This window comes from Microcaecilia unicolor, chromosome 13 (assembly GCF_901765095.1).
Source record: "Microcaecilia unicolor chromosome 13, aMicUni1.1, whole genome shotgun sequence".
NCBI lineage: Eukaryota > Metazoa > Chordata > Amphibia > Gymnophiona > Siphonopidae > Microcaecilia > Microcaecilia unicolor.
Window position 1 is genome coordinate 65575632 of NC_044043.1, and position 19617 is coordinate 65595248.

At 38.5% G+C, this 19617-nt stretch overlaps 1 protein-coding gene across 2 annotated transcripts in view; it reads right to left on the reverse strand.

Annotated features, from left to right (window-relative positions):
* Positions 1-4418: 4418 nt before the first annotated feature.
* Positions 4419-19617, reverse strand: part of LOC115482563 (6-phosphogluconate dehydrogenase, decarboxylating) — a 419310-nt gene continuing 404111 nt past the window's right edge. Inside the window, exons 9-13 of one of the 2 annotated variants that reach the window (XM_030222453.1) lie at positions 18127-18257; positions 17422-17555; positions 15861-15960; positions 12808-12930; positions 4419-4923 (exon numbers count right to left, since the gene is read on the reverse strand). In XM_030222453.1, coding sequence (XP_030078313.1) covers positions 4804-4923; positions 12808-12930; positions 15861-15960; positions 17422-17555; positions 18127-18257 — 608 coding nt within the window. In that variant the 3' untranslated portion in view covers positions 4419-4803. The remainder of the gene's footprint in view (positions 4924-12807; positions 12931-15860; positions 15961-17421; positions 17556-18126; positions 18258-19617) is intronic. The other variant, XM_030222454.1, reaches the window with a different exon arrangement.

Here is a 19617-nt window from a genome sequence, read left to right on the forward strand (position 1 = left end):
TTAAACTGCAGACAAATCTCACTTGAAAAGTCAGACACTGAATTGAAAAGATATTTTACATAGAGAAATAGAACTTATTAATTAAACAGAATAAAACATATTTTAAAATAAGCAGAAATCAGAATTCCTTATGACAAAATCTAAATTATCAAGAATTATTTAAACAGCATTCAGCCTAATCTTTTAAAACTGCCTGCTTGCTGATCCCCTCGAGACTGTCCAGTATGCCTTGCTTAGAATGGCATCCAGATGTGGTTTTATTATTATGCCTATGAACTAGTCTTAACAATCCATCACTCAAAAAGGGACAAAGAAAGTTTTATTTCTCGCTGACCTTTCTGACCTCTAGTCTAGCAAAAGCTAGACATTTGAGTAATTAAAACCAGATGGCATTCTACCACTTTCAGGACTGAACCAAAGTTAAACAGAATTAACAAATTAATATGATTTCTCTGTCCAGGCTGCCTCACTTTCATCTAGTAAAGGGTCACCGACATAGATATCATGTTATGGCGCAACATTCCGAGTTTATAAGTACAAAGATTGTTGTTTTGTTTTTTTTTAACATTAATTAGATTGAAACCTGGGAGCATTTAACATCTCCCCCCCCCCCCCCCCCCCGTGCATACATCAAAAGAAAAAGATGGTATGTGGGAACTGCACCTTTTTTGTGCAATGCAGTGGTGTATTATTAAAATACATTTCATTTTTTTATTACTACTATTTCGAAGACTGGTACTGAATAATAGGGGAAGAGCTTCGTTCATGCAGAAGTTCTGTCCAGAGTCAGTCTAAATATGCCAACTTTGCCCAATTCTGTATATATGTATTTCTTCTTAAAGTCTGTGTGGTTGTACAAAGCATTTAAAAAAAAATCTTTCTCCTCCCAGTTGTGTTTGTAGATAGAGTATGATTTTATTATGAAGGCAAACAATACACTCCTAAAATACATTGTGAGCAGCACATTATTAGCTGTGAAGTTCATACAAAGTTAATTATGTAGGGTAGTTAAACAATTTGGATTAAACTGTGTTTTGCTGTAGAAATTGATGTTTACTTTTGCAGCATGTGTATCGATGCCTGTTCTGGTGTGTGCATGTGATAATGTTTAAGTGTCTATACTTATGGCTATTTCTGAACATACAGCAACATTAAAGGACAGACTTTTAAATAAGCAGCTGGGTACATGTGGTAATCTCATCTTTGCTAAATGTTTCAGACATATCCATCGACTTGCTCCCATGATATTACTGAATTCTATTATTCTGTCTCACTGTATTTTCAAATGAAAGCCACATTGAACCCAAGTTTCCTTGGGATAATATGGAATGTAAATGTCAATTAAAAACAAAATCCATTATCCTCCACCTTTTAAGGCACTGCCTATCCAACTGGATGATGAAGGCACAAGGAAAGCAAGTTTGGTCCAGTGACAACTAACTCAAAATAACCTGTTGCTTAACTGGGCTCTTGTATTATCAGATTGAAAATGCCTTTGTGATTATGTGCCACAAAGTTAAACGATTAACTGGCGGGAAGACACTCTGCCCATGTGCAGTTCGACACACAGCACACGCAGAAGGCTCTAGCAAATTTTTTGCTATGTGAAAAATGCCAGTTCCCTGGCCAGCACAGATTGCCGACCCAATTGTGAGAATAATCAGCCTGCTGGCCTCGGAGAATACCTGCTACGGGTAATTACCTTTGCTTTGTGTACCCCTTTGGCCTCTGATCAGTAAAGCGCTGCAGCAGGTGGCAAGGCATCCCTTGCTGGTGATTTTAGTGGTACACAGACCTTCAGTGCCTCCTGGAGAGCCTCCTTCTTCCTTTACTAAGAATCTCTGAGATCCTCCAGCAGGGTCTCATCTTCATAGAGGTTTTAGCTCACTTATGGCTTGGACCTCCAGGCACTGACTACAGAATAAAGTTACTCAGCTGAGACACTCCACCTCTATGGCTTATGTGCATTGGTGAAGACTATTTGAGAGCTGGTACTTTGAGAGGCATACTTCACTGTGGAAAGCACCATGCCTGATATTTTGGCCTTCCCACAGTAGGGTTTGGAATTTAGCCCATAAGAACTACTGTACTGGGTCAGACCAATGGAAGCAGGATACTGGGTGACCAATAGTGGCCAATCCAGGTGACAAGTACCTGACAATCACAGAGTAGCAAGATTCTATGCTATTGCCCCCAGGAATAAGTAGCAACTTTTCCCCATGTCTACCTTAAATAGAAGTTTATGGACTTTTCCTCCAGGAACTTGTCCAAACCTTTTTTTTTTTAAATGTAGATATGCTATTTTACTACATCATCCAGCAACACGTTTCAGACTTTTCAACAAGTAGAAAAATATTCTTCTATTTGTTTTAAAATATTAACCATGTAACTTCATGGAGTGTGCCTTTGTACTTTCTGAAAGAGTAAATTAATTTATATTTATTCTTCTCCACTCAGGCTTTTGTAGATATCTATCCTTTCTCCCCTCAGCTCTCTTTTCTTCAAGAGGAGTTCCAACATCTTAATCATTTTGGTCACCCATCTTTGAAATTTTTCTGCTATATCTTTTTTGAGATATGGCTGACAGAATTCCACACAATACTGAAAGTGAGGTTGCACCTTGGAGCAATACAGAGACATTATAATATTCTTGGTCATATTTTCTATCCCTTTCTTAATCATTCTTGAGTACAGTGGTGTGGTAGCCATGTTAGTCTACTTTTGAAGGTAATAAATAGAGAGAAATCAAAAGATAGAAAAGAAAATAAGATGATATACATTTTTTTATTAGCTTTCTCTATTATGGGTATCCTAAAAACCTGACTGGCTGGTCTGTCTTGAGGACCTCTGGTCTATTGAGACAAAAAGGTGAAATTCTATCCTGTTAATTTCCTTTCCTTGAGTCCTAAGGGACCAGTTGAGACCCACCCTGGAAGACACCTGCCTTACTTGAAGCAGGGAATTATGGTCATGTCATTATGTTCTGCAGAGGTTTTCAGTAACAGGAAAGTGTTTTGGTCTAGATACTATATTGCTTGAGCAAAGCAATACTGAAGGATGCCAGCAGGGAGCAGCCCTTCTACCAATGTCCTCACTGGGAAAAGTTCAGATTTTATCTCCCTCCATCCTCAGGTAGGTAGGGACACAATTTACTGCTCTAGTAGGACTCAAAGAAAGGAAATTAACAGCAGTTGTTCCAATATAGATTTTATAGCATCTTACAGTAAATGTTTACTATTTATACTACATTTCAGTTGCTTTATATTTGGGCTCAGCCTGTTACTTTCTCATGTCTTTGTCACATGTGCTTTGGAAGAATATGATGGTTGCACACATCTTATTTTCAGTTTTAGACAATTTTACTGTTTCTGGTAGATCAGTTCTAAGTGAATAACTAGTTGCTTTGTGTGTACAGCACTGTAGACATCTGCTTCTGCTACAAACCATTAGTAATCTTAAATTTGTGAGTGGTTCCTGAAAACCTGACTGGTTGGGGTGCCTCCAGGCCCAGGTTTGGGACCCACTGTCCTAGGTTTCTTTTTCAGAATAGCTTGCCACATGCCATGACCTTCATTCTAGCCTCTTCCTTTTATTTAACCCACTACTTTTGTCTTACTCTTTTTTTTGTTTCTGTAGCAGTTCCGTCTAAGGGTGTCAAAGTTGTCAGAAGATAGGTCTGATGTTTGTTGGTCTTGGAAGTCTGTTGTGGGATCCCTGTTTCATATGTTTTGACTGTTCTAACAAAGCAGTTTTTGGACTGGGTTCAGTGTGTGTTTTGAAATTTGGTTGAGCGTAGTTACAGGATTGTGGTTTGGAGGTCAGTTGTGTTACCTCATCACCTATGGGAGGATAAAGTGAAGTTGTTTGATATGCTTATGGAAATTGCTGTTCCCAATCAATCTTATCTGAATGAAAAAGTAATTGAGTCAAGACATACAGCATTCCACCACCCAATTATACTCAGCAGAAGGTATGATGGAGTGGCTGAAATTAAGAGGAGGAGCTTGGTATCCTTCAGGAAAGTGTGGGCACATCTCCTTACTTCCTGAGAAGTTGGTATGGAGTAGCTTGCATGCAACCTTAGTTGTAATATGTTCTTGGGGGGAATTTAGAATTTTTCAAGTGTTATTGACTAAGAATACAGAAAAAAAATTGTGCTGACATTTTGATCATACTTCTGTTCTGGGAATGTTCTACTGTGCTGTTCCAACATACAGGGTATTGACACACAGTATTGCTATTGCTTTAAACTGCCCTATTTCCAAGTGTACCTCACTACTCCACTGTGTTATACTGAATCATTTTACCATAGTTGTACAGTTTTAATGTAAGTTGCTTATGTCCAGCTGTTCCTTCTGCTGTATACTTCTTGGATAAGATCTCAATAAAATACCTTCTGTTGTTACTGGGCCAATTAAAAGGGGTTACACATGTGTTTTATTTATTAATAGCAAGTTACAAAGACACTAAGCTCCCAGGAGCACATTTGGTACACAGGTTAGAATATAAACCAGAACCTCCCAAAAGGCATGATGCACTTTTCTTTTTCAGATCAGTACAGTAGACATCTGTTCTGTAGAACAAGCAGCACAGGGATCTGGCACCTGGTTCAACCCCTACAGTAAAAAAACAGCACATATAGCAACTATTTCCAGTCATTTATTGCTTCCCCAGTTCAGGTCACAGTCATGAGTATTCAGGAATGTACCAAGATAGGAGGCAGGCTAGCAGAGAGAGCCCTCCAGCAGGCAGACCGGTGAAGCTTTGAGTAAATGGGTCTTAGACAGCAGAAACCTTTTGACATTAGACATTGTAAGATGACGACGACACACTACCCCCATGCCCTGTCCAGTTGGTGTGGACAAACTGGCCTGGCTTAGAAAGTAGTTCATAGGTGTGGGCTCCAAAGTAATCACGCTGGGCCTAGGATTCAAACAAATCAAAAAGTTCACTGTTAAACAAGCTTAACTTTATGCTTCATGATTATATAGACAGACACATAGGTAGGGCAAGTATGCAGGACTGCCCAACCATTAGACATGCAGCAAAATAGCAACTGCAGTCAAAGCCAATCCATAGATCCAGATAGTCAAAAACTACCAAAACAGTTTTACCTGAATAAAGGGTGGGCAGTATAAAAAAAAAAAAAGAGCCCATGTACCTTGGTAAAGGACTCGTGGATGTCTTGGGGTGCAAAAGGCAGATTAGGGGCCTGAAATTTGAGGGAAGCAGAGTACATAAGGCTGAAGGATTGAGCAGGGAACCCAATCTACACTGGCCATACAAGTTTGAGAGTAGAGATCTACAGAGGGATAGGGGAGAGGTAAGGTATTCTTTTTAACCTCTAACTAACTCCCTCTCTTATCTTTTTCGTATCTTTCATATCCGGTTTCATCTCTTGAAACTAGTAGAACTTTTTTCCCAACATATTCTCGACGATGGACTTATGCAAGGGTCCTTCCCTTAACGCCAATGAGATTTATGATTCCCTATCTCTAGATTTTCAGACTAGCTAAAACTGTTCTACAAGGTTAAGTTTGTCTTGCATGATTGCTTTTGTACTGCTTGCCCTAGCTTCCTTCCTGTTCTGCTCTACCACCCTCAAGCTTTCCTTTCATAGTTTGCTGTGTGACAACCTTAGTATACACTGTAAAGTTAAGGTGCCTTACCCGAAGATCTTACATGTTTTTCTCCCTTTAAAACACAATTTTTTTTACTTGCTACTTCTGGATTAGGTTTCAGAGATTCTTTCTAGGAACATGCCATATTTCTTATTTCCTTTTTCCCTTTATTTCTTAAATTTTTTTATTATTAATTTCTTCTACTAGTGTCATGCAATTAACTCTGATACCGATGTCTGGGACTTACACCCATCGAAGGGAATCCTTCAATGGATGACGGTATCTCAATTAACAGAAGCAGACTTCCATTCCATTTTCGGAGTGGCCTGCGGTTTCGGCATTATTGCCCAGCTATGAGTTACTTGTATGGATGACCGCGGGGTTAATAAAGAGACGTCTAACGACTTTCGTTGCGATTGTATACAGGTTGACTAGGGCATTCAATATTCTTGGACGGCTAGTTGTAACAGAGAAAATTCATAGTCTTTCAATGTTTTAGTTGGGTTAGTGGCAACAGAGAAAATTCCTTACCATAAATTTTTCAGTGTTTTGTTGTAAACGAGAAACATTCCAAACCACTGTAGGTCCATTAGAGGGGTTAGTGGTAAAAGAGAAGATTCCTAATCTGCGGAAATCCATTGGACCGCTGCTCTTCTACTTGCGAGACCTTGTTCGCTGGTCTTTTGAGTTCTTTTTGGGAGTGTTTGCAATGTCCCTTCTTGGGGGCTCTATCATGGGTTCATACTCATGGCTGATAGCCGGGACAGTTGTTAGCAGACAAGATAGTTTGGGATTACTCTTGTTTTTAGAAGCACACTCTGGGGAGTAGTTTTTATTAATTTGGGATAGAGTAGTATAAATATATAATAGCTGACACTACGTATTTATTTACTTTTGTACTGTCTCTCTAGGCATATTTCTGTTTACAGCTTTTGTCTTGCTTTCTCCTAATGTCACTTGCGGTCAAAGCGTTGAGCTTTCCGCCAATTAGTAATTTTTTATTTTGGATCCCTTTGTTGGAGCACAATAATAGATGCGTGAGTATGATTGTGTTATGTCTCTGCATGTTTTACTATTAGGATAATCATTGCATGTTTTTGTAAACTGTTAGCACATTATCATTTCTAGATCTCCCTGCTATCTCTGAAGCTGCCTTTTGAACCACTAACCTTGTACCAGGTTCTAGATCTAATCAATATATATGGTACTACCCTAATTCATTTTTTCTATAGCAAATTACAGGTCTGGAGCTTATTTGTAGACCACTTGTTTACTAGGTTCCGGTATTATACATATTGGGTGATGTTGTTCGCAACCCATTATATCATATCTTCCTCTCGGTACCCAACACCAGATACTGGTGATCTGACATCTATTCAGATCTCTGGTAAGGACTTTCCGTCCGAAACAAACCTTTCTATTTTGCGGTTGACCTCCCTATGCCACCGAGAGTTCGGAAGGGCATAGTGATCCCACCAACTGTTGTCTTTCTCAATTGATTTTCTGCGCTGGAGAGTACATTGCATGAATCGTGAGTATATTTTCATTTATTGTATGTGTTACTATTAAGTTTGCCGTTGTATACTTTCATGGCCTGTTGGATTAGCTCTAATTCAAATGTTTTATTTTACCAAATTTAGGATTAAGATTTTGTCCTCAGTACACAGGGACGCCTCTGTATGTGGGACAATAACTTTGTATGTGTATGAGTGTGGTTTTCCTTTTCTGTTTGTGTGCTGTGACTTGTGATTGGCTACTGGAATATTTATTTTCATATATTTTTTGTTTTTTTATACCCTAAACAATTCCTTAACCGTGCACAATTTCAATGATTGGTTTCGAACTACATCTAGACATATCTTGCTTCCTCTTCTGAACTTTAAGTTTTCTACTTATCAGGATTAGGTTACTGTTTCAATTTTATGTTTATATGTTGCTGTGTGTCCTGTGATAAATGACATAAATTACACCAGCTATTTATTAAGGGATCATTTCTTTAGTTTTAAATTAGTGCTTTAAGGTTACTTTGAGAGATTGCCTATCAACTGCAGTGGTACTAAATCTCAAAGGAGTGTTTTTTTCCCAGGATTGTATATTATTTCATTTAAACAATGTTTGTTTGATTTGTGACGTGATGTTAAATACCTGATTGTTTTTGACTTCTGGTAAATTGCTTTCACTAGAAATGCAAGCACTTTTTAGTTTTAATTTTATAGGTGTGTGTCCGTGTATGTGTTCTTTGAAAATTGCATAATTGTTTCAGATATTTCCTATGAAAGGTTCTATATTATATGCCATCTAAAACACTGTTTCTTTGTGATGTTGGTTGAAATAACTAGTGCTGATGTTCACGTCCTGGTTCTCTATTGGGGATGTGTTCCGTAAGAATGAATTAACTGTTTTAATTTTTCTTTTCACGTCTTATCTACTACTTTCAAACTTCCTTCCCTGCCTCTTAAAGATTTATAGTTTTAAGATATATTATGGTATAGAGTTCCAGCATTTCTGGTTCTCAATAGGGTTTAGAGATTAACCCTTGCATAATATAACTAACTGGTAAACCCGAACTAAAGAAATTCAGGTTGCTATTTTTTTAGAGTTATGTTCAGATAACACTAGCTACAATTGCCAATTTCCTTTTTATTGAGACCCGTACCTATGGAAAACAGATAAAGTAATGACCTTCTCCTCTTTTCCTCTCCTGAAGTATTAATTCTATGAAGACTAATCACACCAGCATGAAGTTTTAATACGAAAACTTAAACTTACAGTTTTCGTCTGATGTATAGTCCTATTTTCAGTCACCATAATATCCACTGCTTGCATTGAGCAGTAAACCCAAATTAGACACAGGAAAGCACCGTTATTTCGTGATTTCCTTAAGACCGAATGACAGAAATTAACCCTTGTAGTTCTTATTTTCTCTACAGGTCATCTTTAATTCATTACATGTTTCAGATTTTTAATGACTAGATGGGTTTTTCTGTGATTCTGTGTTATCCTTCCTACTCTTTGTTTAGAATTCAATTTACAATGTAGGCTTACAAGCCGTTCCATTTATCATACTGGTCTATATGAACATATCATGCTGGTCAATTTATGCATTTATTGCATTAATAAAAATTGTTATTATATTTTTGATTTTTGAATGTTACTAAAATGTTTAAAGAAATGCTCCTACTTCATGTCTTCTGCTTATAAAGCGGCTTATCCTCTGTATTTAAAATATACTCTAAATTGTAAACTGGTTCCTGGGAATATATAAGCTAATTTTTAGCTATCCCTCTGAATGTGAATCTTGATATGCTGTCATAATTTAGGGCCCAAATTGTGAAAGCATAGAAAGGATCAGTTTAAAATTTAATATAATTTTTATTTTCCAAATTGGCTGTGAACTATTACAGAGGACTATAGGTTATTGTCCTTCTCATTTGACCTATTTAAACCTTGTAAAGGTCACGTGAGGAGGCCTCATAGAAATATATGGTTTTTACATCTTTCTTTTCTGATATTGGCTTTTCTCTATCTTTTAAAATATCATGTTAAAGGCTGCATTTTCCTGGAGCAGACTCTGACCACAATGTTTCCTCAGACTCTGCTTACTTCCTATGCGAGCAACATCTAATCTACATGGGAAAAAAAAAATTGTTTTCTATTTGTAACTTATGATTTTATATATTGAAACTACGCTCCACCTATTGGTGCCCCAAGGAACTAGCAATGCATTCTTTGACTTTTCTTTCTAATGATCCTGTACTAAGATTTAACTACTAGGCATTACTCGTATCTCATCTCTATTTATTAAGTCCTGTAGGATGAGTGAAGACTGCAAATCCAATTCCTGATCTACCGCCTCTATTCCAGTTTAGTACTTCTACTGCAACTGACCTCTGGCCAGAAAAAGGAGCACCAACTTCTCCAATGAGAATTTTCTTTTGTCCAAATGATGTCATTAATTTAGACCTGCTTGGTTATGCTCTTAAATATTCTGCTGTATTAAATATTTTTGCAGGCTCATCTTTTCCAGAACTTACATGGCACTTTACGTATGAGCTCTCTATTACAACAGACAGCGACCGTGATTTCAGAAGATACTTCCATCACCTGGACTAGTTATGAGTTTTAAATCTCTGCACATTAGTCTTCTGCTTTGACCATGACTGTTTCCTAAGCTACCCTTCTTTCTGAATCATCTAGCTCGTAAGTCCTGCTGGCCTCCTGCAGCTGAGGGCTCAACCCTTGGTGAATGGTAGTCATCGTAGGTGAAGATTCCATATCTATTGGCAATAGATTGCAACGCATTGCCCTCCATACATCAATAATTGAACATTTACCATCATCTCTAAATTTTTAATTGTTTTTTTTTGTAATCTTCTCTTTTGTTCCATATACTTTACCATTGTTATTTGATCATGTCTTTGTAATAATTACCAATCTGTCTTGCACATTATGCAAGCCAGAAGTGGGGATATATTATGCAAATCCCAATTCCTAGTATTAAGAGGGTTGCAGTTGAAGCTCTGATCCCTACCAATCAGGAGATATAATTTCATATATACTATTGCTATTTATGTAAATTGGCTTTTCATTATTGAACCCTTCTAGTTTCCCTTTTGCTTTTGCACTTAATTAGCACTGTTTTCTCCATGTTGACATTGTCTTTCATGTCTATTCAATTCACACTGATTATGCCCACTAAGATATAGCAATATATCATTCAGGCATACAGTTATTTTGCTTATTCCTTTGCCAGCCTCTGGCTCTTGATGGACTAATTATGATGGTGCATGCCTAGAATAAAGACATGGAAAGATCCCAGTTTGTACACCACAAGTACATCTTCAAGATCTATCCTGGCCCAAATGATGTTAGATCCCCCAAGGTTGTGGCAATAATCGTTACACCTTGCAAACTACTGGACCACAAGTCTTGGGTCCATGTGAAAGATATATGTGTTTACTCAGCCATAGAACCAGATGTTACCAGCCTAACCATCTCAAGACCAGCAACTTCCTTCAGCAAGCCAGCCTGAAAACCCAGCCCTGTTAGATCTTCCAGATCTCCGTCCAGATTCTTCAGCGCTTCCACCGCCTCAACCATGATCGATGAAAGAGAATTTAGAACTGATACTTAATTTGAGAATTACTGTTGCTGTTTATGGACATTATAGATTCATATTATGTTTTATTTTCAATTTAGCAGTAATCCTGTCTAGATAGTGAAAAGGTTTTATTTCCTTTATTGTTCTAAATGTTTTTCCAAGAGTTTCCCCGTTATTTCTGTTTATGTAATTTAAATTGAAGTCGATATTGCTCAGATACAAGGGTAACATCAAACCCTAATACTGGCTCTGATATCATAATGTAGGTGTAAACCCTGTTAGTATCAACCTGTTATGCAATTGTTTAACTTTGGTGTAGGCTTACTTGAGCTGCATGTCTTTCTGTAGGTTTGACTAAGCTCCAAGAGGGGTAACGGATATATACAATGCTTCCCATACTTCCAGGTCATTATGCATATGTCAAGATCCATGCATGACCTTGGTTAATATAAATTTTCCTAGGATTGACCATTTTTGCTGTATGAGGCAACCTCATACTTGCTATCCACTTATTAGTGCTCATGATTAGATGCCAATGATGAGTACTAGTAAGGTCCAGGCATCCCGACCTGTTTAAGGATTCTGAATACCTACAACCTTAAACAGCCTATTAGTATGATCCACCTGAAATTGCTATTACCCGCATACCTATATTTCATGGGATTTTGTAAATGAGCTCATGGATTAGTCCCATTCATAAAAACATTTCTCGCTACAGGTTTGAGTAAGTCTCAACCGAAAACTAAACAAATTGTACCAGTTGATCTTAAGACTCAGATAATTTGATGGCCTCATAGAATACCTTCTGGAACGGATGGTACCAAGGTACGTTAACCCTGGTGTCACCCTATGGGATAGGGTGAAGAGGGGAATGTTAATATATGGCCTGGCTTTAAGGCTACCACTGGAATAGTGATGGCCAAAGCTATGCAGCCTACAACAACTGAAAAAGTACTGACTAGGCCAAACAACAAGTAAATGATTTAATATTTGAGAATCTGCGCAAAGCAGGTCTGAACAATGAGTCCTGCCACAAATTGGTACAATTTTTAAATCAAATACAGCACCTGTAATGAAAGAATGATGGATCAGATGAATAAAATGGAGCTTATTAATTTTGTATAAAATGATACAGAGGTCATACAGAGTTCTTAAGATGGTGTGAAAAGTATTGCAACAGGGAGATGTGAAACTGTTATCTCAAACCGCACGATGAGAAAAAACAAAACAACTTGTTCCCAAAACATGCTGATAAGACGCGTGGGAAAGTATGATCTCAGAAAGTGAGAAAGATTAGGAGCAAGGTTTCTCATCATTTACTTCTATGGAGAGGTTTGTGTATAAAAGAGGGGAGATTTTGCCTTAGCTTTGGAGTCCTCCCCAACGCTTCTCTCAGACGGCAGGGCGCTGTGCAGATAAACCCAGAATCTGATGTCTGTATTTTATCAACTTAAAGACTTGTCTTTGGGTAAGGAATAAAATGTACCTATCTATTTAAACCTATCTCTGTCTCTATTTTATTGATTCTATCTTCTCTTTACCTAACATTTAGCCTACAAGGTAGATCACATACAAGTGACACTCAGTGTTGGACAGAAAGCAGTAGTTATGGGAATTAGTTTTCAATTACAGCTCCTAATGCCACCCCCTTATGATTGGGTGACAATGGAGATTAGAGAAACTATACAGAACCCGATATATGAAATAAGTACCTTTAGTCCCCCGTGTGACGGAGTCAGAAAGAGGTCTAGAAGAGGGGAAATTAAACAATATTTTTCTGCTAAGTTTTCCCCAAAGTAAATAGGAAACAGGTTCCTCTCACCAAAAATATTCTAAAGTAGTCTGTCTGTACTGTACTGATTTTCAAGGAATGGTCTTGCTAAGTACTGACATGGCCTCTAAAATTATTACTCTCTGCTTCCCAGCCCCCACACCTAGGAAGTGCAGTGCCTAAACTCAACCAAATAAAAAAAACCCCAAAACTTCACTATCAGAAAGTCACACCAACTCTGGCTACAGGGTTCCCCCCCCCCCGATAGAGCTGTTACCTGCTTTCTAAGCGCAAAGGACTTGCAGAAGTCTTACCTGGATCAGGTTGGCAGGTAGCATTTCATGTCTGTAGCCATCATAGAAGGAGAGCGCTGTAGTAAAGCAGGGCATGGGAATACCCCTCTGCACACCTGTACTGACCACACGCCGCCATGACTCCTACATGAAATAAAAGCATTAGTACAATGGAATAAGCTGGGAGACTGGCGGCCATAAGGAAGAAAGCTGTAGGCCTAGCATGATAATTGGCTTGGTCAACATAAACCATGGGGAGGGGCTATGGCCCCATACACAGGTAGAAGGGGAAGGTTATGAGGGCTATGGGGAGGAACATGGAGGTTTATAGCATCAGTTCGCAATGGATGAGGGCGGGGACACGTCGTTGTGATAATTTAATAAAAACGGTCAATTTCTGAACTTGTGGGGGGGGGGGGGGGGGAGAAAACAAAAGTTAAACTTTCGATGATGAGCTTGTTTTGTATTTATCAAGAGTTTGTGTTTCAGTTCATGACAATATGAGCTCGTTGGATGTTTATTGTTGCTTTCAATAAAACTGTTGAAACATAAAAACATTAATAAGTACTACAGCACTAAGGGGTCCTTTTACAAAGGTGCACTGAAAAATGGCTTGCAGTAGTGTAAGCGTGTTTTAGATGCACGCCAATCCATTTTTTTAGCACGCCTGTAAAAAAAAAAAAAAAAAAAAGGTCTTTTTAAAATTTTTTTTACTGAAAATGGACATGCAGCAAAATGAAAATTGCCGTGTGTCCATTTTGGGTCAGAGACGTTACCACCAGCTATTGACCTAGCGGTAAAGACTCAACACGGTAACCAGAAGGTAATGACCTACGCGCGCCAAAAATGAAATTACCACAAGAGCCACGCGGTAGTCAAGCGATAACTCCATTTTGGCACGCTTAGACGCTTACGCGGCTTAGTAAAAAGGCCCTTAAGACACCCTTTTACTCCAGACAGCAGTACAAGGATCTGTAAAACTGCCATAAAATTCTTGCACTCTGGTGACACGGCCTTCGGGTGCTAAAAATTAAAAAAAGGGAGCTCTTGACATGTGTTTTACAAAAAGCTCATCAGTGATTATGCTGGCTCTGGTTAAAAAAGCCGCCATCTGACATAAAGGAGTTGGAATTGACTTTCTGGTCGTCAGGGATTTTACTTTACTAGCCCACAAAGCCCAAGAGCTGCAAGCAGTGCCAAATTCTGGCAGTTCAACTCTTGAGGTAACACAATGGTACCTGTGGTTACTGCTGCTAACAATGCCAGTAGCTTCAAGACGTTAGTGCTGCTAGCAGCTCAGAGCTCCTCTGGGGGGTGGGGACAGGCCAAAAAGTTCAAACTGCAATTTCCTTGTAAATTAAGAACCACAGGGCCCCACAGTTTTGAGAGACCCAGTGCTGCACTCAAAGGAGGTGGAAGCAAATAAACACGGCTCCTATGATTATTCTCCTTACCTTGCAAAACTTGTTTGGTTACCAGTAGTTGCAAGGTCTTGATTTAAACTATGTGTTGTTTTTTGAGCATTGTATAGGGATCTTCCATTATACTTGGAAGAGATTTTTTTTTCCTTTTTAGAGAGACAATTAGATCGTGGTTAGGCAGTTTTGAGATTCCCTTCAGTGGTCTCAATTAAACTTAAGAGACAGTTGACTTCATGTTTATTGTATATCGCTTCAATCTGGAATTCGCTTCCTACTGTAATTAGATCAAAGGATTTTTTGGCTTTCAGAAAACAGCTAAAATCTTTTCTTTTTTAAAAATATGTAGGTTGACTTAATTTTTTGTACTCCATTTGTAAATTCCCAAATTGTGTTGGTTCTTAGTCTTTTTTTGTATCTGCACTGAACTGTGGAGGTTTTGCGGAATACAAGATCAATGTGTTATGTAATTTTGTTTTGTTCTTTTTTTTGGGGGGGGGGGGGGGTAGGAGGGGTGGCATCCACAAGGTTTACATAGCGCACTAAATACCTTTGACTGGCTCTCATACTTTAGAAAATATGCAAGAGAGATCAGATGCCATGCAGAACTGGCATGTATTTATTGTTATGCAGGAAGACTGCAGTATTACAATAAAAAGAAGGCAACTAGCTGATAATTATGACACCCCCCCCCAGCTTTTGCTCCCTTTTGATTTGGGAAGCTGCCCATATTCTACAGGGGGCTGGAGGGGGTGGGTAAGAGCAGAGGGAAATTATACACAAAATGTATTGTACATTGTATGCGCCTCAAATTGGCCAATAGTGGCCCAAGGTAACTGAATAGGCACTGGTCATATGAGCAATGTATTTAGCCAGGGAATCCTGGAAGAGGAATGTGAACAGCCTGGAAGGAACTGAGTGTTCTAGTGAATTATAATATGCCCGGGGGATTTTGCACCAAATTAAATAAATAAATAATCCTACCTCTTTGAACATTTTTTCTGCATTACAGATTAATTATGAAAAGATGGTAATTATATCAAGTTATTTAACTAGGAGTTGCAGAATTTTCAAAATATTTTTTATTCCTGGAAACATTTTGCACAAGTATGTGGGTTAAGCTGGTTGTCTCCATATTCCTTTGGCACCCATATAAAACCTTTTGCTGAATATTTATTACCTCACTGTAACTATGAAGAACAGAGTATGCTGTTAGGTGACCCAGAGTCTTTTAGGCAAGGAAAACATTGTAAGTCATTTCTATCTTCGACTTGTGGGTAATCTGATAGTCAAGGGGGTGAAGGAGTCTATCACGGAGGCCATAAACCATATGCCATAACAAAACTCTGTACACTACCAATTATATCTGACATCATGTAATGACTATAACAAAACTCTGTAAGCCACACTGAGCCTGCAAATAGGTGGGAAAATGTGGGATACAAATGCAATAAATAATAATAATATGCACATATTCATTAGTAAACTAACCTATGCTCCTGTAAAGATTACAGTAATACACATTCAGCAAAAGGTTATATATAGATTAGTTAGTGGCATATTCTAGTCTAATAATGGGAGCTACATTAATTTGTATATTTCTAAGGCAGAACTTTTGTCCGCACTATGACCTCCCCCCTTCCTCTTCTCTCTCACCTGGCATCGCTCAGTCTCTTTCTTGAAGAACTCATCTAGTAACAGATTCTGAAGTTTTGGGTTCCTATCAAATGCTTCTTTAATTTTGCCTAGGAATACACTGGGAAAAAAAAGTGTAAGGGAGAGAGTTACATGGGGACAGAAATTTCACCCATCCCCACCCGCCCCCCTGTACTAAAATAAAAATAACCCATCTTAACAGAAGCTCATGTTGATAACTTCCCCTCTCAGTGCTTATAGGGATTTCAATGCTATCATAATTGCTAAACTAGCTTAGAAACACAAGGAAAGGATAAGTAAGCTGGCCTGGCACTACACTTTTGCGGGAACCCTGCAGGGCTTATGTCCACCCCTGCAGGATTCCCCATAGGAGTCTCGTGGACCTGGAGGGGATTCCTGCTAACCCCATTCCCATGCAGCTCTCTAGTATAAGCATTATACATGGTGGGGTGGGGAGGGAAAAGGGTATGAAAGTAGAGTTTCAGAAAGCATCACCGGCAGACCTTATTAATAAAAACACAAACTTTAATAAAATATCTAAAAAAATATGCCCGACACAGGCCGTGTTTCGCCCAGCAGGGCTGCATCAGGGGTTACAAAGCAAATAAAACAATGACAATAAATTAAGTAGAACATGAATAAGTGCAAGTGTAATGATACAACAAATATAGTAAATGAAATAGATGATAAATTAAATTAAAAATTAGATAAAAAATGAAGATTAAATAAAAAACAAACCTAAGAATTCGGCTGATAGCACAATAACACCATGGTAATAACATAAAATATTGTGCTATCAGCTGAGTTCTTGGGTTTGGTTTTTATTTAATCTTCATTTTTTTATCTAATTTATCATCTATTTCATTTACTGTATTTGTTGTATCATTACACTTGCACTTCATAAATTAAGTAGAACATGAATGTCATTGTTTTGTAGCCCTTGATGCAGCCCTGCTGGGCGAAACGCAGCCTGTGTCGGGCATGTTTTTTTAGATGATATTTTATTAATAAAGTTTGTTTTTGATTTCCACTGATCTGCTTTGTTGTTTTCCATCTTGGAGTTTGCGGATCGTCTGCCTTGCTGTTTTTTCGGACCTTACCTGCAGACCTTAACAGAAAGTTGCATGTTGGAAAGCAGTATACCGAGCCCTCCTGGCTATCAAAGACACTGGTAACATTCCAGGACATGTCTGAAGAAGATCCCAGACAAAAAGAAAAAGTATTCTACAAATTCTCCAGCTTAGCTGGAGAGCAGAAAGTTATACAAGCTGCCTTTATGCCTCAGATGCTCCAGCTTGGGTAGACCAATGCTTCTACTAATCAGTTAGTTATCCAGAAACTTCAGAAGAGCAGGTGGCAAATCTGTGTATTCACTCACAAACTAATCTCTTTGCTTTGTCTCTCAAACTGCCCTGGCCTCCAGCGTGCCAGCAAGTGAGAGAAACATGCAGCTCTGGGAAACCAGAGCTTCAGAGAATATGAAGATCAGAGACAGCATTCAGGTTTACATATTGATTTATAGCAATGTAAAGAGCAATCTTGCCCTCAACTCTCAACCCACCTGCGTATAATGCAGCCACCTCTCCACATCATTGCAATTCCCCCATAGTTCAGCGTCCAGCCAAACTCCTCTGCTGCCTGGCGAAACAGAATGAAGCCTTGTGCATACGAGATAATCTTGGAGGCATAGAGAGCCTGTAGGAGAGGAAAGAGGTAAGGTGGCAGAACCTCAGTCAGAACCAGATTCCAACACAGCACAGACCATCCCCAGGCAGGCCACAGGGGAAGTGGCAACCAAAATCAAGCAACAAGCAATAATACTTGTACAGTAACTGACAGGAAAAGCAAATGAGTTTTTGAACACCCCAGAACACAAAATGCTATCCCAAATCAAGAAATGCAAAACAAATTATTAACCCAGAAGTCCTTAAAAGTGGTGATCTAATCCTATAGAGAAGGATAAAAGTAAATTCTTATAATTTAAAGAAATCAGTAAATAAGGCACAACTGCACACCAAAAAGGTGAGAGCCTTAAACTGTACTCCATTTACTAACCTAATTCAACACACTAATAACCCACAGGATTGGTATACATTTAACAAAGACATTTGAGACAGAATGAGGCCTCCTAGCTGAAGCAGTCTAGGCAACAGGAGAATCCCTTCTGCAATTCTTTTGACAAATCAAAAATAAAAAAAATCCTTTACTCTCTATTCTCAAAATAAGATTTAAGCAGTTATTCTTTACCAGAGGCCCAGATACCCACCATGCGGATGTCCTCCAGGAAAACTTTCTTGTCACCACTGAATGGAGTCAGCTTCGGCCCTTTTAGGTGCTTGCTGGCCTCAATTCGCTCACGTTTCAGAGATGATAAACAGCGTGCAAACACAGCTTCTCCTGTGCATGAAGAGAAGCGAGATGAGAAAAGACATTGCGAACAGCAGCTTTTTAATTCTTGGCGGTCAGCAGAAGGCATCTCACTATAGGAAACTCCACACAGGACACTAAAATATTCCCCTTTTTTGGCAGGAAAGCCTAATTCTACCCCTCCCCCAATCTGTTGCTAGTTTGGGGACTAGATAGCAGAGCAGTATTGTTTTGACAGATTTATATCCCGCTCTTAACCCAAGAGCTACAAGGCAGATTACAATTATCAAGAGCTTCTCATAAGAGATTTACAAAAAAAAATTGTCTAATATCACTATCTGATAAGCAAAATATGAATATAAAGTAATTAAAATCTATTACAATCTTTGCTTTAAAAACAGATAAAAGACCCTTTCTAAATAGAATATAAGATGTAATTTGCTGAAGTTGAATCAGAATACTATTACAATTTCTGAACACTTTGAAACATAAAAGAACGCTCTCATGCCGATTTGTGATTTAACATCTTTCCTAGAAGGAAAACTCAATAGTAACCTCTCTCTACTCGAATCAAATCCATTTCCAGACAATGCTAAGAGTTGAGCTATTATATCAGGACTTAATCTGTGAAGACTTTTATAAACGAGACATGCAAGTTTTAAATTAGACTAATTATTTAACAAAGGGATTGCATCACTATATATTCCTAAACTGAATATTTATTTATATCTATTTATATTTATTATGACATTTGTATCCCACATTTTCCCACCTAATTGCAGGCTCAATGTGGCTTACATAGTACCAGAGAGGCGTTTGCAGACTGTGGTGTGAATACAAAGTGATGTTGTGGTAGGATAAAGTTCATGTGGTACAGCCACATTAGGGAATCGTTCAACGGAAGAGATGTGTTATGTCCATTTCGTACGTTAGGTATGTTGTGTTGCAGAGATCAGGCGTTTATTATGGCTTGGTCGAGTATGCCTTCTCAAACAGGTTAGTTTTTAGTTTTTTTTCCAGAAGTGTGGTCGAACGTGGCTTTCAAGGCTTTTGGTAATGCGTTCCACAATTGTGTACTTATGTAGGAGAAATTGGAAGCATAGGTTGATTTGTATTTAAGTCCTTTGCAGCTTAGATAGTGGAGATTTAGATACCTTCGTGTAGATTCGGACGTATTTCTGATTGGGAGGTTGATCAGGTTTGTCATGTATCCCGGGGCTTCACCGTAGATAATTTTGTGGACCACAGTGCAGATTTTGAAAGCAATGCGTTCTTTGATTGGCAGCCAGTGTAGTTTTTCACATAAGGGTTTTGCGCTTTCAAATCACGTTTTTTCCAAAGATAAGTCTAGCTGCCGTGTTTTGAGCAGTCTGGAGTTTTATCGCAAACA